General features: G+C 42.0%; 1 protein-coding gene across 1 annotated transcript; it reads left to right on the top strand.

Annotated features, from left to right (window-relative positions):
- ZC3H6 (zinc finger CCCH-type containing 6) lies at window positions 1-24,399 on the top strand. Its single transcript, XM_085542525.1, has 12 exons — window positions 1-686; window positions 9,929-10,106; window positions 11,323-11,448; window positions 12,810-13,065; window positions 14,183-14,304; window positions 16,236-16,352; window positions 17,839-17,952; window positions 18,437-18,544; window positions 18,820-19,073; window positions 19,523-20,037; window positions 20,309-20,548; window positions 21,958-24,399. The coding sequence occupies exons 1-12, from the start codon at window positions 595-597 to the stop codon at window positions 23,454-23,456; spliced, it is 3,621 nt and encodes a 1,206-aa protein (XP_085398651.1). The 5' UTR covers window positions 1-594; the 3' UTR covers window positions 23,457-24,399.
- The last annotated feature ends 182 nt before the right edge of the window (window positions 24,400-24,581 follow it).

The following is a 24,581-nucleotide window of genomic DNA, read 5'->3' as shown; positions in this document are numbered from 1 at the left end:
GGCGGCGGCGGGCAGCGCGAGGCGACGCCATCGCTGGCCCCGACTGGGCGCGGAAGACGCAGTGGTGGCGGCGGCGCCCCGCGGGCCGAGGCCGCTGAGCGAGCTGGGGGCGGCACCGGTGCTCGCTGCCGCCGCTGCCGCCGCCGCCGCCCTCGCCGCTATCGCCGCCGCTGCCGCCGCCGCCATTTTGTGAGAGTGCCTCGAGCGGGCGCCATGTTTGTAAGGAAGAAATAGGGCAGCCATCTCCGGCCACCAGCACTTCCCTTCCCCCGTGTGTGTGTCCTCTCGTTCTCCTGTGCCCCGGGCCTGCTCCTCCAGCCGCCGCCGCCGCCGCCTCCTCTTCCTCCCGCCCGCGCGGGGCGGCCGGGCGCAGCTGTGCAGCCCGCCCTGCACTGAGTGCCCGTTAGTGTCCCACTAAGTAACCGTGAGTGCAACCTTCATCATCGCTCCGCACGGAGGGACCGGCCCTCCTCCTCCTCCTCACCGAGCCGCCCCCGGAGCGGCCGTGCGCGCCGCCGCCGCCTCCTCCTCCCGCAGCGGCGGTGTCCTGCCTTCCTCCACCTCCCTCCTCCTCACCACACCACGGCCAGCAGCATGGCCTTTGAAAGCCTGTTCTCCAAACCCCCAAACCCAGTTCTTGACCCAAACATGCCCGACTCTGACAGGCAACATGCAGGGGACGAAAGGTCGAGTAACATTCTTCTCTCTCTCCGCTTCTCATGTGGTGGTGATACGAGTGGGGTGATGGTGGTGATGATGATGATGATGGTGATGATGATGCTGATGCTGTGTTGATGTGCCGAGGGGGTTAACGCTGGCGGGGAGCGGTCACCTTGGGTGGGGGGCTCCGGGGGGGGCTCACCGCATCCGAGGTGCCTTTGATGCATTGGCGGTAGGGTTTTGCTTTATGGAATGCATGCGTTTTACATCTTCATTTATTTGTTCTGCCTGGGAAGGTTGGGGGGCTGGTTTGTTTCTTTTTTTTTTTCCCATTTCTTTCCATAAATTGCACTTTCCAGCGGGTGTCTGTTGAATGTCACCATTGTTCTTTTTTCTCCCTCGCTCTGGTGCTGCTAGTCAGGTAGGAAAGGGTGTTTGAGTTGGTTTTTTGTTCATTGCTTTTGTTTGTGTGAAATTCTCACCAGATCCATATTTAACGACGTTTTCTTGCCAGATTACACCTTCCACGTTTAACTGGATCTTTTTTTATGCAGATTATGCTCTGACTGACGTTATCTTTGCCACCTCTCAATCCCCATGCGCAGAAAACCAGAGTCCTGTTCCTGGTTGAAAGGACCTCTGTTCCTCCCTCCCTTTCTCTCCTGCAGCTGCTGGAAATTCAAACCCTTTCTCAGGGCAGCTCTGGCCTTCCAAACTAGTTCCAAAAATACCATTGCAGGGCGACAGCTACCAGTCCTTCGGCATCCATCTGTTTGCACAAGGGCAGGAGTTAACGTGCTGTTTTGTCACAGCTGCCTGTTGGTTCTGTCCACCCCACACAGCTCCACAACCCTGCTCGGTCCTTGTTTCAAAGGGCCCAACAACACCTAAAAAGCTCTGGAGTGAATGTTCCCTCACTGGAGGAAGAGTCATAAGTTACAAATTGGGAGACATAGGGCCGTGTGAGCTGACTAACTTGTCCAAAAATCACCCGGTGACATAGCGAGGGGTTCAGCCTTCCTGCTTTCCCCTCCTTACATTTAATATTGAAGTCATGTAGTTTGTTCCTCGCTGTGCGTTCCTAAAAGAGTTGTATGTAAAAAGCAAAAGCAGCAGCACACTGGGATTGCTGAAGATGCAGCACGTACTTGTTACATCTTTGCAGCCAGGAATGTTTTGTTGAGGGTTCAGGAGTTCATAAGGCTGTGGCTTATGTGGATGCTTTTGTGTTTTGAAGTTCTCATTGAGGCCGAGCCCCCCCCAAAGACATCCCCTGTTTTGCTGTAAGCATTGTTTTGCTAGTTCCTAGTTCCTCATGTGATGCGATAAGCAGAGTTCCTCTTAGCAGCTGTTCTCACCACTGTGCTTGTTGTTAGGCTGGGAGATTGTGAAATAGAATAACTAAGTACTCCTTAACAGCCTGATGTGCTTCCAGGACGTGAGCATTTATAAGCATTGCTCTATAACGCTTTGGTTTCAGGAGAGCAGAAGACTAATGATATAACACACCTTCTAGTAGCTTTTATAACACACCTTCTTAGCTTTTATAAAACTTCTGCTCCCCTCTGACTTATTTGTCGAGTGGATTCTTCATACACTTAGTGTGTTATAAAACACCCCAAATAGAAATCTTGCTGTATTAGATACATAAATATAATCCTGTGAAAGCTTAATACCTTGCCTGGCTGAAATGCAGAGTTTCCCCACCAGCTGCTAAACTTGCAAGGCCCAAACAAAAGCCAAGCAGGCTTTCCCTGCTGCAGAACCATGGCTGGCTGGAGGGGGGGCAGGAAGCTCACAGCAAAATGCTTTTAAAGTGCTGAGTTGATTTTGTCCAGTCTCCTGGGTTGGGAGTTGAAAAGCAAGGTGTATTTTAGGTCCGTTCTGTAGTAACATTGTGAGTGTGCTCATGTTATAAGCTCACATGGACTTTCAGTCCATGACTAGTTTGGTGTTTTAAAGCTAATCTGTGTGGCTTTTAATATCTTCTGCCTTGAGTTCGGTGTTTTGCTGCGCTTGTAGCTCAGACTGAGCTGCTCGCTATAGATCCAGCCCATAATAGGAAAGCTAGCGAGGTCATTAACAGATCAATTTTGTGCAGCATAAGTGAATGGCATTTCTGTAAACATTTATGAGTTTGGTATTGAGCTGATCTGCGGAGTTAGGAGAAAGCGGGTGAGTGTTTAGAGCAGTGGGAAATACTAAAAGCCCTTGATTGTTCTGAGATGGAAGCTCTGTTCTAATCCAGAGGCTCTTTTCCCTTGTTTATACAAGGGGCATCTAAATGCATAAGGAAAACTTCATTCTTTCCATGTTTTTAGTTAACTTATGCTCTCTAATATGTTTGTTCCATATACTCAGAAAACGAGTGTCTCTTTTTAAGTATATCCCATATGGTCACTTCTTCTGTAGGTCATGCTTAGAGGACAAGAAGGAATTCAACTTTTCTCTGAGTTTGAATGTTTTTTTTTGTATTCTTGTTTTTAATACTTAAACCATCAGGTTGGTACCTGCTTCTTTCTGTTGGCCATCTCTGCTTTACTGTCATTTAATCTCCATGAAGTGCAGGAAAAATAGCAGTGACCCCGATGCTGGGTCTGAGCACTGAGACAACTCATAGCAGTGCACGTGATGCTTCTGCGCTCAGTGTGCTCTTGGGAATTGCACTGCCACTGTAAGGCCCCTTTTAATCAGCCCATGTGGTGCTCTGCCTATTCTCTATATTATTTTCTCCTGGTTTCTTCTTCCAACTCTCTCCTAGGAAGAAAGCGGAGCAGTTTTCCGCTCTTGTCTTTGTCAAACACCATTTAAAACTGCTGATACAACAGGTTTGTCTGGTTCCCTGTAATGGAGAGCTGTTCTGGGAAATGACAGTCAGTGGGAAGCAAAGGGAAAAGCGCAAGTGGCTGGTTGTAAACAGGCTGGGTAACAGTAGATTGAAATCCGTATTATACGCCTCAGTTAGACGTTTTCTCAGTTAGTGCTTAGCCAGCAATATTTTGCATGCTGCTCTGCCTGCATCTTGCCTTGATCCCTGTGGCTCACCAGCTCTGTGCTGCAACAGCACAGATCAAGGAAGCCTTTATTGAGCTGGAGGGCTCAAGATCTCCCTATAATCCTTGCTTATGCTGCCCAGCCCTGCCGCTCTCCCAGCCTCCCTTGCCATAACCATCTTTAGTGTTAAAGTAAGTGATTTCAATGTGTCTTTTATTCTGCCCATGCTTTGATGCCCTCTGTCTGTACGTGCGCTTTTTGACTTGAAAATATTTACTTACAGCTGTCTGTAGAGAGGCTTTTTGTTGTTGTAATAGTTAATCACCAAAGAATGCATTCATGAGCTTTGTGATCCCAGCAGGCAGCCTTGTCCTGATTTATTGTCTATGAGCGTGATTTCAAAACTCGTTTTGACATTAAGAAAATAGGAAATGAAGAGAGAATCGCTCCCTGATGTGCCCTATGGGTAAAAGAAGCTTAGTTACCATCCGGCAAACCTTGCAGGAGTGGCAGAAGTGCATCTGACTGGTGTGGCTGTTACTTCTCATCCTGTTGGGGCAGAGGAGGTGGTGTGTGCAAATGTCTGTAACTTAATGCAGTGCCCAGCCCCTGTTAGCAGAGGTGGGTAGGTGGCAGGGTGAGAAAGCAGGCCTTGTAGGCTGCTTGTTGGCCTCTGCTGCAGGAAGCTGGGTTTTGGCACGTCTTATCCCTGCCTTTCTGGCTTCCTTCTCCTTTATATGGGAGCACAGTATCTGCTAGAGCAAGCTTAAAAAGCAGAAGGCGGGGCTTGAAAGCCAAGCACTCTGCCCTATAACTTCTCACTGCCAGGCTGTAGGTTAATATCACTGTGCATTTGCAGAGCGGTCAAAACTAAAGGACAGCTGAAAGCTCTGCCCTAAGCAACCTGTGAAACGCTGTGGGAAAGGCCAGTGCTCATTAAACTGCAAGAACATCTACTTTTTGTAGTTCGTATTCATTCATAAAAGCTGCAGTGTAGTGGATTGCAAGGAGTCGGTCAATTTTAGCCCTCTGGCATCCTGTTTTAGGCACGTGATTGTTGTGATGTGGTTGTGAGAAGTGATGAAGGGCTGTACAGTCACTAGGGTGGGCTGGAGCAGCAGGAGTGCATAAGAAGCTGGAATGAAGGGCTTGAAGGAGAAACCTGGTTTAGGGGTACTAAGCAAAGTGTCCCTATAAAGGAATTAAAGAAATACCCAGGGTGGGCTTTTTGCTTCTGGGCAATGCCAGAAACACTTGGGTTTTCTCTTTCCTGCATTATATGGCATTATTACAGATGGCAGCAGGATGGGTGTGTGAGGCTGTTATCAGCCCATGTAAGTGGAGGGGTCTTAGTTTGATGCTTGTATATGAGATTGAGTTTTTGGACATTCTGCATGTTTTATGATAACATGTCTTTAATTGCAGGAAAAAGAGGTGGAGATTTAACATTGTGCTCATTTTAGGAGGAAATAAAGGTTACTGTATTTTATTTTTGGACTGTAAAATTTGGTTATCACCAGAAATTAATAGCTGCTTAAAATTAATTTATTACTTAATGTATCAGGGTTCTGCTTGTTTATATTTGCAGTCATAACATATTTGCAGAACATAAAGGATGGGGTTTTGAAAGTGACTTGGTCTAAGGGCAAGAAAGGTGATAGAAAGCTGAGTCTGAATGGTAGAAATTAAACTGTAAGCATTGGAGTAATGGTGAGTTACTTCTCATGTTGTATAATTGGTTTAGCAATGGTTTTACCAGACTGACTCTCCTGCCCAAATAATTTGGCTTCTGTGCCTTTCTAATCCATTTTGGAGATGCACTAAAATACATTTGAGGCAGTGGAAATGCTTTCTGATTTTATTCCACGTATCCATCGAGTTCCAAGTATCTGGAAATGGAGGGTTAGGAAGTGATCCATCAGCACTGTTGGTTCTTTCTCCTGCCTGGTTCCTTGAGGAACATTCACTTTGGTGCAGCATGTGTGGAATCCACTGAAGTGTGCCTTTCTTGTTGCTCCTTCCCCATGATTTCTGACTCCTTCTTTGCTCCGATTCTTTGTTATCCTTGGAAATGCAGAAGAACACGTATCAAATACAGTGGCAGCAGATGCGTGGGGTTAAGTTCAGCCTTCACAAATGCAAGTATAGTATTCAGGAAGGTAACATGGCAGAAGGTAAGAACAATTGGCCAGTGTTTGTTTCTTCAAAGCATCTTTTGACTCCTGAGGTGTGTGGGTCGTGTAGGAAACACATCACAAATTGATCTCAGCGAAGGATGTTTCTGTGTTGCAGGATAGTTGAAAGGTAGCCGGAGCCTTATAGAAAATAAATTGATGCTTTCCTGTTTTTATAGATCAAGAAAATGCTGTTTTTGTCAGACACTTCCAGCAATAATATCAGTGTGTTGGGACACTGTGTAACTTCAGAATCCTCCCTGTGCCCTGCAAAACAGTAGTTCCTATCATCTCTTGTTACATCAGCAGCGTGACCATAGGGATGTGCCAGAGGGGAAGCAGCATGAAACTAGGACCCGTTTCCTAGAAAATCAGCCGCTTGCTCTGTATTTTCCAGACCACAGCTGTTTGTTGACTTTCATTACTCAGAGTGGGAAAGGAGGCTGGATTGCAGCTTTGAAAGCCCTGCCCAGAGCTGCTTGCTCATAGCCAGCTCTGTGGAATTAGAGCTGGAAAGGGGCAGGCTCTGTGCTAACTCAGTAGCGTAGCACTCCTCGCTTCTAAGTGGAAAAAAGGCCTGAGCTGAAGGTACTTTCTGCCCTGTCACTTCCTTCAGACTTCCTTTGAATTAAATTATTTCCAAGAAATGGTACATTTTGGACCATTATGTTTTCAAATTAGATTTAAGCAGCGATTCTGATGTTTTTCTTTATGCATTCCTTTCAGTTTGGCACTTGGAAAATGCTAGTTTTTTTTTTAGTGGAAATAATCATTTGGAGAGTAGAGAACTTTGGTAACCGTACCTTTGAAATGCAATCCAAAGGATAGTGTTACTGAGATTCTGCACAGAGGTTCTACCTGGAAAGTTACTTGAGACCTGCACATATCCCAGAACAATAAATAACTCGACAGCAGCTCCCACAGGAACTGGTAACTGGCAAATGCCTATTTCCCATAGAGCATTTACAGTGTGTATTTTACTGAATGACTTTAATTGGGTAGATGTCCTTGGCGGAGTCAGCTTTGCTTTCTGTGCATCTCTTCAGTCCCTTCTGGAGTCTTCTCCAGAAGAATCAACTCTTAGTTGGTGATCCACAATCCTATGTGGGGTTTGTGCACCGTGGTTTTTATTAGTGTTGGGTTCTAGCAGGTTCAGGAGATGCAGCAGGACTAAACACAGCATCCATGCCTGTCTTTTCCCCTTTTCTCCTCCCTGGCATGTGCCTTTATTCTTCTTACATGAGGTCAGAACTGTGGCTTGCTTCTTTGTGAGCTCAGGACACTGAGGTGGACAAATTGCATGGTGATTCAATCTACCCTAATTATTACCACTGCCCTAATACCTGTTAGCGCCCTGGGCACTCATTTAAGAGTCATTGTGTGCTTGAGGGCTTCAGCAGTCCAAGACTGTAAACTGCTCTAACTGGAATAAACTATATTGTGTTCTGGTTCCCTTTTCTATCATTTAAGTATGGTCTGCTAATTTTAATGTGTTCAGTTTGTATTGCTTTATTATGATCCAGGAGGCAAGTGAGAGGTGGATATTTTTCCTCAGAGGAGGAAATACACTCTGGCTCCACTCACTAACAAATAGTGAAAATAATCAATCCAAACCCAAAGCAAACAAAACAACTGACAGAGCTCTGGACAGAAATTAAGCACTTCGTTCACAAAGCTGAAAACCTGTTATTACAGAGATGAATAGCCTTAAAAATTCAGAGGTGCCTTCCCACTCTTCTAAACCTGTTAGAGTCTCAAGGCAGTTTATTTTGTTCTCACATAATAGATACAAAGTTATCCTTACAGTACAGTGTTGGAAGGTTACAAGGATTATCTCTGGGTCCCAGGTTCGTTTCACTTCTGCTGTTTTCTTTTACACCAGGAACAATTGTTGAATGGAAGTGGCTTGTTTAAATCAGGGTCCCTCAGGATCATTCTGGAGCAAGGGAGCATTAGATGTGGTGGATCATAAGTCCTGTTAAGCAGTTATCCCAAGCTGCAGACTGCATGCAGAGTGGGTTTAGTTCAGGTATCTTTTGGTTTGCATGCTGTAGTGGAAATGCTAAGCCACAGCCTGAACCAGTGATTGAGCACTTGGTGGGAAAGCAGGGCCAACCCAGGGGATCCACCCCTTCCCAGACCTCATTTAGAGGCTGGACATCCCTTCCTGCCTGAGTCCTTCCAAGGGTGAGCAGCTCTTTTCCTTCGTTTCTGCCTCCACAACTGCTGCATTTGGGCTCATTCTTATTTTCTCTAGCCAAAGACTAGAGAAACCTCTAGTTTTTCTACCTCGCTGTTATTGTGGTCCTTTCCATCCCATTGTGACATTGCACATACCAAATCATTTTACCTTTTTTCATCTAGCCCTGTTGCAAGTGGGATCAAGACCTACCACCTGCCTTTTCCTTTTTCAGCAGCAAGGCACAGGCATATAAAAATGTCACCTCTTGGCAATGACAGCAGTATTCCTATAGTGGCTTTAGGTCCCTGTATATCAGAAAGACAGATCATCTCTAAATATGTGAAAGTCACAGGGCTTGATAAATCATAGCTTTCCTGAGCTTTGCATTCTGTCCTGAGCTTCTTGTAGCTGTTCGTCACTTCTCTGGCAGGAAAAAAAAAGAAGAATATCAGCAGCTTTGAGGGTTTTTTGTTACCAAATTGTTTCTGTTCAAATACCAGCAGTTTTCCCAGACTTTGGACATGGATGTCAAACAGTTTTCTGCTTAAACAATTGTACGTTAAAAAAAACCCAGTGTCTGTGCAGTTCTAATGGTGTAATTGTTCTCAGCTGTTTCATAGTGTAGATCTGAGCAGATCAAAGATCCTCATTATTCCATGTGTAGAAAAGGCTTTGAAGGCCTCTGATGCCCAGTTTCTCCGTTGTTTGAAATACACAGAGGCACAGATCACAATTTGTTATGACTTCTGGACTTGTCTTCCTTGTCTCCCACTCCTGCATTCCCACAGACATCAGAATATATCCTGCAAGGAACTCAGCAGTCATTGACTATGCACAAACTTCCAACCTTCATTAGCGTGTAGCTGCAGTCCTGTACTATACAGCACCGACAGGGCTGTTTTAACATGCTCTCCACCAGGTGGATCAAGTTGTATGATTTTTGTTTACTAGTAAATGAGGATTCTGACTTGTAACAGTTATAGAGGTTTCTAAAGAAAACCTCAGTTTCCTATTGTGTTCTTGTCTATGGTTTTCTGCTGTCTGTGGGCTTCTCCCCTTTCTCCAGCTGACAGCATTTCTTGAGCTTCTGCTAAATCTACTGCAGTGATGGGGTGATGGTGTTCAGCACTGGGGCACCAGTGGTGTTTTGTGACAACCTGTGTAGAATTCAGGATTGAGTTCCTATAAGGTTCTGAATTCCAGAAGCAGTAGAAAGTAATGATTGTTACATAAAGCCCAGTTATTGAAGTTAGAAAGTAGTGTATTCTTTCACAGCTAGAAGTAGCAAGTGCCAATTAATAGAAATCGAGATTGCATCAGCAGTATGTAAGGGGTTGGAAAGACATTGGTTTGTGTTGTGTTGGATAGATTTCTATCCCAGGTGAAATATTTTCAGGGTTGTTATTTGGGTCAGAATGTAAAATGTGAAGACTCAGTAAGCATAGATTTTCTCCCCTGCTACTAGTAATTTCTTTTAAAGAATCAACATAACCATGACTGTAGTTCTCCCTTTTGGAACTGCTCAGGATGTTGGCTGTTATACCGAGATGCTACAGACACAGATATTAGTTGCAGGAACTGGTTGGTGTGTTGAAGGAGATGCATTTGTATTACAGTGCATTCTTTTCCCTGCAGTTCCTGTCGGTCTGTGTTACCGCTACTCCTGAATGTATGATTTCCACAGAGCTTTAATTGGACACTGTTAAAGGACATTTAATGACTTAATTCCATTTTTCTTCAGAAGAAAATCTTGAGTGTTTTTGGGGTGTTGCGTGTGTTTGTAGTGTGTGCTTGTGTGCATGTGGGAGTGCAACTGGTAGAAAGGAATACTGCCTGCTTTGCTTTTTACTGTGCTGTTATACGGTTGAGCTGGGTAATAACGAGGCAATTTTATTGTATTGATCTTTTCGTCCTACAGAGAAGATGGAGAGCTTGAGGATGGTGAAATAGATGATGCAGCTTATGAAGATGTGAAAGAGCATGGTTCAAAAGATGATAAACAGAAAAATGAGAAAGGACATCGAAAATCACGGAAGAAACGCAAAAAAGAGAAAGAAAAGAAAAAGTCAAAAAGGAGAAGACGGGATAAGCATAAGGTTAGGAACTGCAAACCACATAATGGAAGGGCTTATTTTAGTAGCAACCTTTACAGGTTTAGACAAGATTCCAAGGCAATAGAGAAGTCATCTGAAAACAGTATTGCTATTTTAGACAGTTTTTGGACTTGGCATTTTTTGAGTGTCTTTTCTTAATGATGCATTTCAGTCTGGAAGAATTGGTTTAAATAGATTTTTGATACATGGCAGTGCATATTCACACGTTTCAGTGATAGTTTGTATGGGGTGGGAGATCACAAATCAAAGAATAATCGAGCTATAGCACATTCCAGATGATAGGCAAAGCTAGCAAGTAAGTTTCTAAACCAAATGCATGTTAAGAAACTCGTGTTTCATTGACTTCTTTTTAAAAGAAGAACAAAATCAGATTGAGTATAAGTATTGTTTTGTGGTACACATCTTCACTGGATGCTTGTTTGCTATCGGTAAGGGTGATGGTAGCTGAACAGTAAGGAATAAGCTTCCTTGCTCAGTTGTGTTTGTTCAGTTAATTACTGTAGTTATGGAAATGGAAGATTTCATGCTAGGTGAGTGAATTCTTCAGTAAACTTCATTAAGATAATGCCTATAATGTACATTTTAATTGATTCCAAAGTAGATGCAAGAGATTTTTCACCTAAAAAAAATAAATTTGATTGTCACTGACTAAAAATCACAGAGCTGGAGTATTTTGGTGTGGTTTTGAGGAGAGTGGCAGAAGAATTACAATTGATTTGTATACAGCTACTTGTCCCTCTGAATCTGCAAAACTAGACAACTAAATGCACCCGGTGTGAACTAATGCTCTCAGCAGGAAATGAGAGGATGCTGATCTGTTCTGTGGTCATATGCAAGTTTTTAGCCCTCTCCAAGATTTCTTTTTTAGACTTCCAGCATCATCTCGACTATGTTGCAAAGAAGTAGGGCTCGGAGGCAGACCCTTGGGAAACTGATGTAACCCAGAGTAACTGCATAACCCTCAGTGTTTCCATGCAAAAGCATCATAGGATCCGATCTATTTATCTCATAAATAGAGTGGGTCATCAAAGAATGTGTTTTCTTTGGTCTCCCCCAGAGACAGTTTGGGACAGTTAAGAAAATGTTTTTGTATACCGGGCTGGTGCTCCCTTTAAGTTAATATGCAGCAGACCAGTTGCATAATAAATTATATAACAGCATTTTAGACAGCTGTTTTCTTCTGTTTGTTTTTTTTCAGCATAACTCCCCTTCTAGTGATGACAGTTCAGACTACAGCCATGACTCTGATATTGAACGTACAGAAAGATCACATAAAAAAAGTAGCAGTTCTTCATACAGAGATTATGATTCTTCCTTCAGTCAGGTAATACTTCTTTAAGCTGATTCCTCGTGTGTTTGTTTGGGTATACATTTAAAAATGCCAATGTGAATGATGCAATTTTTGTTAACTATTTGATCACAGCACCCCATCTCACAGTGTCAGTTAATACATGTAGTTGTCATGTCCTCTGAGTGGATTTCAATCATTATCTCTGACTTAAATGTAGGTGGTGCAAACAAACTTGATGCAAGTTTTCTGCTGTGGGGAAGTAATTAAGGCTACGCTGGATTTAGGCCGTACTGAGAGGAAACAGGCTCTTGAAAAGTCACCTTTAAATATCTAGAGTTGATGCTGCTTTCTGATAGCTCAATTTGTCCTGGCTTTTCTCGGTCTGCACAGCTCAATAGTTCTCCTGTGACCACTGGGTGAAATAAAATGCCATTCTTGACAAGTGAGATAGAGTAGCTGGAGGCTTGATGGAACTGCGTTACTTCAGAGGAAAGGATGCTTTCCTTTTAGCCTGAAACCATTCCAGAAAAGTCCAAATAAGCTTGATTTATTAGTGAGCTGCAAATGCTGTCTGCTGAAACTGGAGAAGGGACAGTACTGGCTTGGGAGTGGCCGTAAGGAATATTTCGTCTTGACTGATGGAGACAGGACAGATTGTATCATCTGTGTCCAAGATTATCAGGATATGCAGATTGTGAAGGGAAAGCTTTTATTTTAATTGTGGTTCCAACAAATCGCTTGTATATTGGTTTTAACAAGTTAAAATTTAATTCTGCCTGCTGTTACTAAGAGAGAGCTTTGTTATTAATGTAAACACAGGAGTTTTGTTTCAGTCCTGCTGACTTTCCCTGAATGGATACTCTTCAAATTGTTTTACTCTGTACACCGAAGTATCCCCAGTTCCAAGAAGTGGCTCATTGCAGTCTTATACAGTTAATCAGCTTTGCTTCTTGACAAATGTCCAGTAACTTCTCAATTTCCAGCAAAACAAGCATTAAGAAATCTTGTTGACATATACAAGCCTCCAAACTAAGTGTGAAGAAGAACCTCCTTATAGAAGTACCACTTAGAATGCAAAGATTGTGTGCATAGAAATTGTTTGTCAGTCCTTTTGAGAAACATTCTGAAGTGTAAATGCTGATGCTGTGATGTTGGTTGATTTCCTTTTAAAAAAGAAAAGCCAAAAAAATTTTTCCCTACACGCATTCAGAGTCAAAAAGTACTAATTATTACTGGATAGCTGATTTCCTTTGTTATTAATACTTGTTTGTGCAGATGTGTAGACAGCATGACAGTGTAACAGCATCAAAACTATTGGTTTTGTAAGAGCAGTTTGGAGGGGTGGTGTTTGAAATACTGAGCTGGTTCTAAACAATACGATCCCTTTCATACAGCATGGACACGTATCTGGAAATTACATGAGTTCACAGAAAATGCAACATAAAAAAAATGTAAAAAGCAAGGAGTATGATGACTATAGTCATTACAGCGATGAAAACTTCGGTAATTATAACGATGAAGAAAAAGATGAAGATTTTGCTGATCAGCTTAAACAGTACAGGCAAGCTAAAGAGACGTCCAGTAGTGATTTAGGACCGCCATTTATGAAAGAACCAGTGAAAAAACAGGGGATGAAAGGGATCCAGAAAGGTAAGATGATTTGTATCGTTAGCTGTAGTATTGATGATGGTAGCAGTTGTGTGCTGTGTCATTTCAGAGTGTTTGTTTTGAGAGGAGCGTAAGGAGAGCTGCCAGCAGTGGCTCTCCTTTGGGCTTGCAGTCTCTCATCGGGATGTGGCATGCTGTTTATTGGGGAGGAATAATATCGTATGGGTGCACTTCTGCCTTTACTGAGGAAAAAGATCAAGCGTTGGGTAATGTGTAAATAGTCAATAAATAACCTGTTTAAAAACAAACAGACAAGATCTTGATTGTGTGGCTGCTTGACTAAGAAGTCATGCAGCTGTAAAGTGACTTTCTGGTGGAGTTCATGAAAGGGTGAAGAAAAGATGATGTGACCTGTGAATTCTGAAATATGACTTAGGCCAAAAATACATACGTCTGTTTTAGGTACCTAGAAATTTTGATGAGTGCCTAAATTTATTAGTATGCCCTATAAGTATGCTACCATCCTTTCCAGTTTGCTTTCTCAGATGTCTACAGAACTTGTTTTCTTTGGTTTTAAATTGATAAGAAGGTAGATAGAAACTCAGTCTCAGTGTTTCTAGTTAAGACTATGACTCACGATGTGCTGATAGCTGGAAAATTACCACCTTGAAACTTCCAGACAGTTGAATATTATTCTATTCAGAGATGTTCTGTCCTGTTAGGTTATGATCTTTGGTTTCTTTCATATTTGCAGGTATATGTGAACACCTGGGTGTCAGTTGTACTGATCAGTTTTGTATTCAGAAAGTACTGATTAGTTCTGTGTTCAGAAAGTGCCCAAATGGCACAAAATGTTTCAAGTATTTGGGCTTGTTTGAAATAATCTCTGCACTTCCAATTGTGAGAAGCTGCTTTGAACAGGATTAATTGTATGTGCACTTTGTCAGTCTGCTGTTGATTCGAACAGCTCTTCAAAGAGCAGGCAGTTGCACAGAATTATAATTGGTTGTTGTAGTTCTACCTGCCAGCTCACAATTCAGGATAGCGTTTAGGAATTGAGATGGCAAAAAGATATCGAGTTTTATATTTGTCTATATTTAATGTCTCTAGTTAACTGTACTTTTGGAGGACATTTTAAAAGGTTACTGCTGTGTTTCAGGTATTTCTCAACGAGGTAACAATTATGGTGTTGGTCGAGGACGTGGAATGCAAAAGAAATTGAAGCGTAAGGATCGTGGAAGAGGAAGGGGGGGCAATAAAGGGTCTGATGGCTTTCATGAGGTACGTGGAATTCAAGTTAAATTACTCATGCAGTTGTTTCTAATGACTGGATGCCTTGCTTTAACAGAAGTACATTTATAGCTACATATTTTTTCGCTTCTTCTCTTCTCCAGAAAAGTTAAATCCCTTTATTTGAGTTTTCCTATACTAGAAGTACAAAGTACAGTGGATAACTTGAGCTGATAGATCATTTCCTTGGAAATAGTAACAATAAAAAAAAAAAGAATATGGTTTATGAGCTTTGGTTATGGATGGCATATCAACTTAAATATTAACTTTCTGAAGGGTGATGTTTTGCTGCTACCAATTCACCTCAGCTTTTTCAGCAAAAAAAAAAAGGCAACCTTCACAGCTTTTGCCAGTATCTGATTATGAAGGATTCCTCTTCTTTCCGTAGCTAATTGTGGAAAAGGAGAGATGCACACCTTGCTTTTCTTATAGATGAGACGCCTCTGATGGAGAGCCTCATCCCTGGCACTCTCAGTTGGAGTGTTTCAACCTTCTTTGGGCCACTGATTCAAGTGTTTTGAGGTGTGAGATGGTCACTGGTTTTCACTGCCCCCAGAAAGATGTGGGACATTGATTTCATGTCATATCTGAGTTCATCTTGAAGGGAATCACGTATTAGATCCAAAACTTTGATTGAAATAAACAGCTGAGATTTCTCCAAGTTTAATGCATTCAGATTAAAGAACAGATCTTAGCTGATCGAACTTGAGGATGTCTGCTTATGAATGTCGCAAAATCCGCTATTCATTCTTAGCGTTAATGTTTTGTGACATTCCCTGATTTGCCAGACGAACTGATGTTCACATTTTCAGTCCAGTTACAGTGGAGAAACATCAGTTCCATTTCAGGAGTTCCTACCCAGCAGTCAGATCCCTGCCCGTTTTTGTGGAAGTTTGCCATTGGAAAAGCCTGATTTCTGTTCACGATCAGGTCAATAGATGACTGTCTTGTGTTGCAAAAAAGACATTAAAGTCAGATAATAAGGGAGTTGAGGGGAAGGATTGGCTAAATATAGTCTTATGGCTAAGGAGGTAGACTTGAGGTCTGATTGTTCATCTTCTGACTGGTACAGGCAGTACTTCATATTTGGTTAGACATTTGTTAAACTAGTAAAAACAGTAAATAAATTTGTTTGAATGTAACACCATGCGTGGTGGTCATGTGGGTAAGAAGGATTTGATAACAATGGACTTGTGAAGGAACTGTGAAGGTAAGTGGGCTGATGATCTGGGATTTCTTCAGCAACAAGAGAGGAATGCCAGCAGGTCATGCACCAGCTGAGCTGCTGTTCAGTCCTCTTTGCTTGCTCTCTTCCCAGAAGTGAGTTGTCAGGAACACTTCTGTGCCCAAAGTCTTCCCACTCATCACATGGGGGAACAACTCCATCACAAAAGTCATGCAGTTTGGATCCAGAAGGGTAGAGGAAGGTAGAAACTGAGTGGTGGTTCAGGCCAGGGCACACAATGCTGGAACAGGGTGTCATCTTTCTCATATCTGTCTGTAGGATGGAAATGCCAGCTATTAATCAATGTACTTACCAAATGGACTGATGAAGATTAAAGGCTGACTCCTGGTGTGCTGTGCCAGCAAGCAGCAAACACTGCATGGTTTGAGGGAAAAATGGGAAACGTTGCATTTGGGCTGCTGTGCGACTTGAGAGTTACTTATTTGACATAAGGGTTTAGAGGTGGTGACAGGTCACAGAAGTGGTTCCCAAAGCCTTTGTGCAGAGGCACCCTGAATCAGGGGATGCTTGACTTGGTTGGTAGCCATGAGTCAGCCCTGCTTTTTAATATAGTATTAAGAACTTAATCCTGGTGTAGACACATTTTAGGATAACTGCTGCACCAAATTTGCTCTTAACGTTTTTTGCAGCTTCACTAAATAAGTAAACATCAGCAGAATGTTTATTTTTCTTACAGGATGGCAAACCAGTGAAGAAATGGGTTAACATGAGCCAGGAATTCATAAATCAGCACACAGTGGAACACAAAGGCAAACAAATCTGTAAATATTTCCTTGAAGGGAGATGTATTAAGGTAAATATGCACTGTGTCTTGTTGGCTTACTTCTTTGCTGCAAGGGAGGGGAGGAGATGTGTTGTTCTTTGTTTGCTTCAGCTGATGCAAGGAAAACACGTAGGTTGAAACTGTGTTTTGACTTCCTTTGTTTTATGTATTTATAGATAAATGCTAACAGAAGTGCTTGTGAAAAAATATCCCCTCTGTTAAACGCTTAAGGTTATGACTGATTCTAATGAGTGATTGCTTGCTAAAATATGCAGCAAAAATATCTTTGATAGTATTACAAACTTAGTCTGACAGTGTATCCTATGTAAATATATAACAAATCATGGAACCTGTAGATAGTCAATGATTTCTGAACGTATTAGATTATTTCTGTTTTTTTGCTACCAGTAATTTCACATCACTGAAGAAATTAATTATGCTGAATTATTTCTGTCTGTAAAGAATGAGGCTGTAGTAATAGTTCCCTTACCAAAGAATTGAAGTCATCTTCCTTCAGCCAGCAAGTGGAAGGCAACAGGAAGCTTCAAGAGAATCCTATTCAGAGCAGTCAGCTGTCAAGCAAAATCCCTAGCGGGACAGTCTGTTATTGCATTAGAACTTTGCTATTGCTTCATTTTGAAGCTTGAGCTGCTGTGAAGTTGAATCCTGTGCTGTCAGAATAGTTCAGTCAGTTACAAATCACACTCCATGCTTCTCAAATAAGTGAGTGCGCCATTTATATCTAGTTTCTCTGTGTATTTCATGATAGAACATTTTCTGTTGCTTTTTGTTTTTTGCATTATGAAATTAAGGATGAAATTTAGCATGCTTTTCTTCCCAGACAAGGGGGGCAAATGAAATAAACACGTCTTCTGCTGGCTTTATGTATTTTTAGTACGTTGTACTCAGTGAGATGAGTATTTGCTGCCACCTTCAGTTATAAGATGAGTAGTTGAAAGAACTCTTAGTGTGTTTGTTTTGAAAGTGATTGCAAAGAATCTGCAAAAAAAAAAACAAACCAAGCCACAACCCTCTCTATCAGCTTAACCCTAATGTACAATGTGCCAGGGTTGGCAGCTTGATGTCCTACATGGAAGAGTCAAATACTTTGCTTATTGGACTTCACAGTTATCTCGTGTGTTGTTAGAGTCAGGTTTACTGATTAAGCGCACTGTTGCTTATATGTGAAGTAACTTTGATAAGGCGTTGGTTTAAATGTCTTTTAGCTAATTGCTGGGTGGGAACAGAGAAGACAACTGGTATAGTTAGAGCAGCTTTTTTTTCCTGTGACCATCGTATGTATTCTTTAGAACCCAGATTCAGCAGTTGTTTCTCTGTGTCCCACTTCCCCCTGTTGGTGTTTTTTTTTTTTTTTTTAGGGGTATGCTTACAATACAATCCTGTGTTAGCAATTATAAAAAGCTTAAATTCAGTGAAGGAGAATGCTTTCCTTGAGATGTGAAATGGAACCACTCAGTATTTTGGACTGATAACATGTTTCTCTTCTTATTTATAGGGAGAGCAGTGTAAATTTGATCATGATGCAGAGATAGAAAAGAAAAAGGAAATCTGCAAGTTTTACATACAGGGTTATTGCACCAAAGGAGAGAACTGCATTTATTTGCACAATATCCTTTAAAAAAAAAGTACTTGAATTCAACCAACTGTTCATATTTACTCCTCATTCACATAAATGATTGTAGAGGGTGGCTGTTTCTCTTCCTACGAGTCCATACCAGTTTCTATGTAGATGCACTAGAGGAAAATAAGTTTTCTGCTCAAATTGGAGGTAAAAGTACAATGTGTTTATCCATATATTTTATATACCTTTATAGCTGTGTATTTTTAAATCCATGCTGTGTTTCAGCTTTATTTTTTATCATAGTCAAGTCAAAAACAATGCTAAGGTGACAGTAAGATAATAATTAGTAGAATGATGAATGAATCTAAAAGGTAAGTTGGTTGTTAGCTTTCAAGATTATTAAGATAGTATTTTGGAAAGATGAAGTATTCCTGAAGAGCTGAAGGATGACTGACAGCTGAGTTTCATACATGTGTCATGGTGCAAACTGATCATTAGCTTTTGTTAAGAATCCTTAATATATTGCTTACATGAATTCCCGTGCAAGTTTTACCATACAGGAGCAAAATGTTATCAAGGAGATAAGTGCAAATTTTCTCACGCTCCCCTGACTGCAGAAACAAAAGAGCTGCTGGATAAGGTGAGCAGTTTGTAGTCTGTAATCACGAACTTTGTTCCTAAAAAGAATGGGGGGATACTCCTGAAAATTTTCATGGGGTTCTGGGGAAATGTGATGCTATACAAAAACAATTACTGTATGCTGGGTCTTATCAGAAAAATGCTGCAAACTTAACACTAAAAGGCATTATGCATTCTAAAATTTACGTCATTTAAAGTGATTCTGTGATAGAAATGGACTTCTGTACAGTTGTTCCCTGGTGACTATAAACTATTTGCCTTATTACTTAATTCTAGGTTTTGAATAATGAGGAGGAACCGCAAAATGAAGATGAGAAGGAACTGGAGGAACTCAGAAAGCGTGGCATAGTTCCTCTCCCTAAACCACCGCCGGGTGTTGGACTTCTGCCCACCCCAGCTGAGCAATATCCGTTTTCTGAGTCCGATATAGAGAATTATCAAGATCCTTCGGGAGATTATAAGAAAATTCCATCTCTCTTTGAAATTGTTGTGAAGCCCACCGTGGATTTAGCACATAAAATTGGAAAGAAGTAGGTTTTTGCATTTTCTGTAGAATTCTCCTTAGGATGTGGCTACATAAATTCATGACATATTCTTTTTTTCCCTTAGAAGTGTATACTTGTGAGTACATTGCTAAGTTAATTATCTGTCAGACGCAGGCTATCAGTTATTTACTTAATGCTCTTCTTGAAAGGATTACTTACTGAGCTTTGACCTGTTAGAAAGCTACTCCTTTGGCTCTTGTTTTGACTCTGTGCCTGCCTTGTCTGTCTCAGTTTGCAAGCTGAGCAAAGTTCAGTCTCCCTGTTCATTCTCCTCCTAAAAGCTTTTTATGGTTAGCTCTTGACCAAAGATTTACTGAGATCCAGCAAGTATGTACAGACACTTGTAAGAGCGAAGAGGGAGAGGAGATAGCTAGTAGACTGTTGACCATTATAGGTGCAGAATTTGATTCATTAAGTTCTTCTTTTGCTTACAGGCCACCAACCTTCTATAACAGCTCATCACCACCTAGACCACCATTTCAGGGAAATGACCCGCATTCTCAGCATATGTATAACCCAGGCTCAAGCCCAGGGCCAGGACCTGGCATGCCACAAGGACATAATGGACCACCAATGCATCCAGGTTCTCCTGGACATCATCCGTGTGGAGGGCCTCAAGGAATGCCGCAGAGTCCTCCTATGCAGGGTGTTCCACCAGGCTTTCTAGGACCGCAGAACCAGAGCGGCATGCCTATGCAAGGACAGCAGGGCGGTCCGCCTATGACACCACCAGGTCTCGGTGGATCTTACAATGCCCCTGGAGTTCAAGGACATATGGTGAATATGCCAAGAGATAATCATTGTCCTCCGGGGCCACAGTACCAGCAGATGCCTGGTGAACGACAGCCAAATATGAATTATGAGCCTATTCAGAACCCAGCTGATTTCTATGACAATTACTATTCTCATCAAGCTGTACATAACTTCCAGCCAGCTAATAACTCTGGTGGTAAGAACATTTAAGAATTGTTGTTCCTTGATGTGGTGGTTTGTAGCACTATAGCATTGAGTCAGCATGGCTTCACTGCTGAGCAGCAGAAAGAATTGTAGAGAGCCACACCTCCCTTAAAGTCTTCACTATATATATATATGTTTTCAGCTGATGTTTTCCAGTCATGTAATACGTCCCATTGATTTTGCTTTGTTGTGTTTTAACTGCTCTGCTGTAAAAGCCTGTGCAGGGTAGCTGCTGACTGCTTTGGGTTTTTTTTGTACTGCAGATGGAACGTGGCATGGAGAATTTACAGATCACCAGGCACACCTCATGGCTCAAGAGTCTCATCAAGGTGGAAGCGAGTCAGACTGCATGAGTGGCCACATGGGCCATAAACCAGCCATTAATGTACCAGACTTTCTTCCAGCAATGCAGAAAGCCCTGTATGTAAGGCTTAGTCAGAAGCATCAGAGAGATGGAGACTCTGTCAGCAGCCAGGGTCAAAGGGCAATGAGCAAAGAAGAAGGTATTGTTAATTTCCTTCATGTTCAAAACTTATTTGTTGATCATATGTTATTCTTGAATAAATCTGTTTATTTGGGTTTTCATCATGTTACCATTTGTTATTGTGAGTGCACAAGTAACAAGTCAGTACTCAGGTCAAACAAGGTACTTGTTTTTTTTTTCCAGCTTGTTCTAGACTGGATTCTGAACTGGTTCTAGATCAGTTCTGAAATGAATGCTTCTCAGTAACTGGACCTTCTGTTTAGAGGACTTTCAGAGAGCAGTGTAACAGGAAAATGGTCCTGCTAGATGCCTTCTTGTGCTTGTGTCTTGTCACTCCCTGGCAGTGACCATTTGTGTGATGCAGCTAGCGCTGATCAAACTGTGCATTAGGTTGTGCATTAAGTAATGCATTACTGTGCATTAGGAAGTGGTGATGTTGGTGGGTTTCATCTTCATTTCTCTTTTTGCTGAGCCAGAATAGACCACTCATCTCCTTCTGTGAGTATGCAAGTTTAGGTTACATATTAGAGCATGCGGCTGTGTTGTTAAGCTGTATTACTCTCCAGTAAATTGGAGAAGATGGTTGAGAGTTTAGCCTTTAAATATTCTTATTTCTCCCCATTCTAAATCTTGATTACTCCCCAGAACCTTCTAATTTGAACTGTAATGAAGCAGCAAATTGCACATTTGTAGTGTGTCTGTTGTTAAGATGACTGTAAGGCACTATTCTATTTTTCACCCATACCACAGTGGAGGTCATTTTCATCAAGACTAAGATTTTAAGTGTTGCTTTCTTATTAGTACTGTTAGAAATAGTTGTTTGGAGGTAGGTTCTTGTCCTAGTTTCAGATGGGATGGAATTATTTTCTTCATTGTGTCCAGTATGATGCTATGTCCTGGTTGTAGGAGAAAAACAATGGTGATAACACACCAATGTTTGTAGCTGCCGCTGAGCAGTTCTGCACAGAGCCAAGGCCATTTGCAGCAAAGGGCTCAAGGAGCTGTGAGGGGACAGAAATAGGACAGCTGACTTAAACTGGACAAAGGGATGTTCCTTAATGTATGGGATCATGTGGAAGGAGTTTAGATAGGGGAAGGAATAAGCGAAGTACTGTGTGGTGCCTAAGCTACCTGCTGGGTTAAACCACAACAGTAATTTACCCAGATTAATGCAGAGAGAGAAATGTAGAGAGAATGCAGCAGAATTTGGGAGTATCTGAGCTAACTTGATCTTTTTTTGTTACTTCAGTTCTTTATTTAAATTAATTTGTGTCATGTTGCAGTTGATTTTATACAGTGAATGAGGATCTGATACTGGATGTTATTACTCCATTCCTTTTCACTGAGAAGTTATTTCTTCATATGAGTAAACATGTTGTTTTATTCCCTAGTGACCATTTGTTTCTGAAATCTTGTTTTTTTTCTCAGATGACAATGTCAACTGGTACTCCAGCAGTGAAGAGGAGGAGGGGAACAGTGTTAAATCAATACTGAAAACACTGAAGAAACAGAGTGAAAACTTTAGGAATCAGCAACAGCATTCCACAGAGCAGCACATGCTTGGTATTCCTACTGATCCCAGGCTGGCAAAAGATAAAGGTGCAGGGCCTCAGGCTGCTGACCCAAGGCTTAGGGCCTCCCCAAGATCAAACCCCAGAAAGCCTTCGGAATCTGCAGCCTTGGACCCCAGGCTGAGAGATCCCAGGATGCATAAAGTCAGCGACAGTGGTCACGCCAGCTCGTCTCTTGTGGGAGCAAAGTTAGATTTACACCACCCTCACACTGGTGTAAAAGTCAAGCAGAAAGGGATGGATGATGATGAAGAGGATTCAGAAAGAGAACTGAGGGAACGAGCTTTTCTGATTCCGTTGGAACCTTTGCCTGGTGTAACATTAAGGGATCCCCGATCTCAGCTTAGGCAGTTCAGCCACATTAAAATGGACGTTACCTTGATGAAACCAAACTTTGCTAAGCATATTGTATGGGCACCCGAAGACTTGCTCCCAATACCTTTGCCTAAGCCTGACCCCGTCTCTTCAATTAATTTACCTCTTCCTCCACTTATAGCTGACCAGAGACTTAATAAACTGAGGAATCTGAAAAACGATCCCCATCCAAATGTAATGCCGGCTGACCCAAGACTAGCTGCAAAAGCAAAAAACAACTTAGTGGGCAGGAGTGGCTACTTGGATCAGCCTGCAGATTCTCACGCCAGTAGCTCCAGCAAGTTAGGAGATCCTCGATTACAAAAAAACGTTGACCCCAGGCTCCACAGACTGTCTAACACAGATACGTATCACGGGGTCACAAAGGAGTCGCACCCTTCAAAGTTTGACCCTCGCCTTGCCAGATCTGCTGCCAGTTCATCACAGCCCTCAGAAGCTGCCACTGCTAAAGCTGACCCAGATGCTCTGCCTCCATACGCGCCCAAGCTGTCGGCGAGCGGTGTCAGGCTGGGGACTTCGGGCTCCTTACTGAGTGGTATTAGTTTGTATGATCCCCGAGATCACAGCTCGTCGTCGGACGCGGCTCCAGCCAGTTCCGGGGAGAACGGAGAGAACCAGAAAAAAAGTATCTTGAAGAATTCTGCTAAGAATGACCCCAGCCTCTCGGAAGACACATCGCTGCCCAAGCCTGCCTCCAACGTAGAAAAAAATCCTGAAGGATCAGCAGAAGCTACTTCAGATAAAGCAAACAGCAACAGTAAATCTCAGGCTAAACACTCCAGCGCTGCGCCCGCAGTGCATAATCTTCCTATCCAAGCTTTATCGGGGTTAATCAGACCACAATACAGTGATCCGAGGCAGGTGAGACAGCCTGGACAGGTAAATCAGACACAGGACAACGATCCGAACGGGGAGTCAGATGACAAGTCTTTAAAAGATGTTTTCAAGACTTTCGATCCGACCGCTTCACCATTTTGTTAGCAGTTGATTTTAAGTCTTTTTACTGTTGTGAATATTGCAGTTTTCTGCTGTTTTTGTAACTGGTTTACCTCTTTGCTTTATTTATTTTTAAATTATAATTATCAACACTTTTCAGCTGCTAATCTCAGAACCACACGCAGTTATACAGTACGCTATAGTGTTTGCAAAGCTGTGGTATTTTCTATAGAATACTTTTCCAATTTCAGGGAGACTAATAATTGATGCGTAGGAAAAACAACCAACCAACCAACATGGATCGTGTTAAGAGCTGATGAAAGCACTTTCATTGTAAATAAGTCATTAAGAAAGTCCGAAGACCTGTATATGTGTGAGCCGTCTCTTTCATAAACAGCATTTAGATATGATTGCCACATTTGTATGATTGTATAGATACAAGCAATATTATGTACATTACTGTGAGAGACACTGTTTGACAAGGATTGTCTGATGCATCAAGCCAAACCGACTAACTTAAGTACATGGAAATGATCTAAAAGGAACACGGTGATCCTCCTTTTCCGATCAGTCAACGTAGGACATTGGTTTTTATTCACGCAGTCAATATTCTTAGTGTAAAAGAGACCTATATCACATATTGAGGAGTAAAAATGTCATATCTTTTGAAAGTATTTTATTCTATGCTGTATATAGAAGAAATTGTGAAGTACATAACTAGAAGAAAGTTACTGTTAAAAGTGGAGAATACCTAAGTTGTCTAATACAAAAAAGGTTTTTATTTAATTTCTTTTTTTTTTTTTTTCACACATACAACAATTCCGATTAGTGCTATAAGTTACATTGTGGTGTTCATGTATTTCAATGTATTTTTGTATCCAGCCGCTTAATTTGTATTGCTTTTTTTGTATGGATGTAACTGCAGTACTTGTATTCATTGTGTCTTTACAACATTTTTAACAAAAGAATTAAAAAGGGTACAGTTATACGTCTGGTAATGACTGTGGTGTTGACGTGCTGCCAGCTGGCTTAGGCTTGGAGGAACAGCAGAGAGGGTGTCTGAAGGACACAAGTGACGAAGCCTGGTTTCACACCGCTCGCCAGTCGGATGGCGTTGGGTTTTTAAGCAGACCTCGTGTCGAATCCCAACGGAGTTTGTGCTGGCTGAGC

The sequence above is a fragment of the Coturnix japonica genome, chromosome 3 (genome assembly GCF_054131305.1).
Source record: "Coturnix japonica strain WE chromosome 3, WE-NBRP24, whole genome shotgun sequence".
Taxonomy (NCBI): domain Eukaryota; kingdom Metazoa; phylum Chordata; class Aves; order Galliformes; family Phasianidae; genus Coturnix; species Coturnix japonica.
Note: the sequence above shows the minus strand (reverse complement) of the source record. Positions and strands in the feature narration are given on the sequence as shown.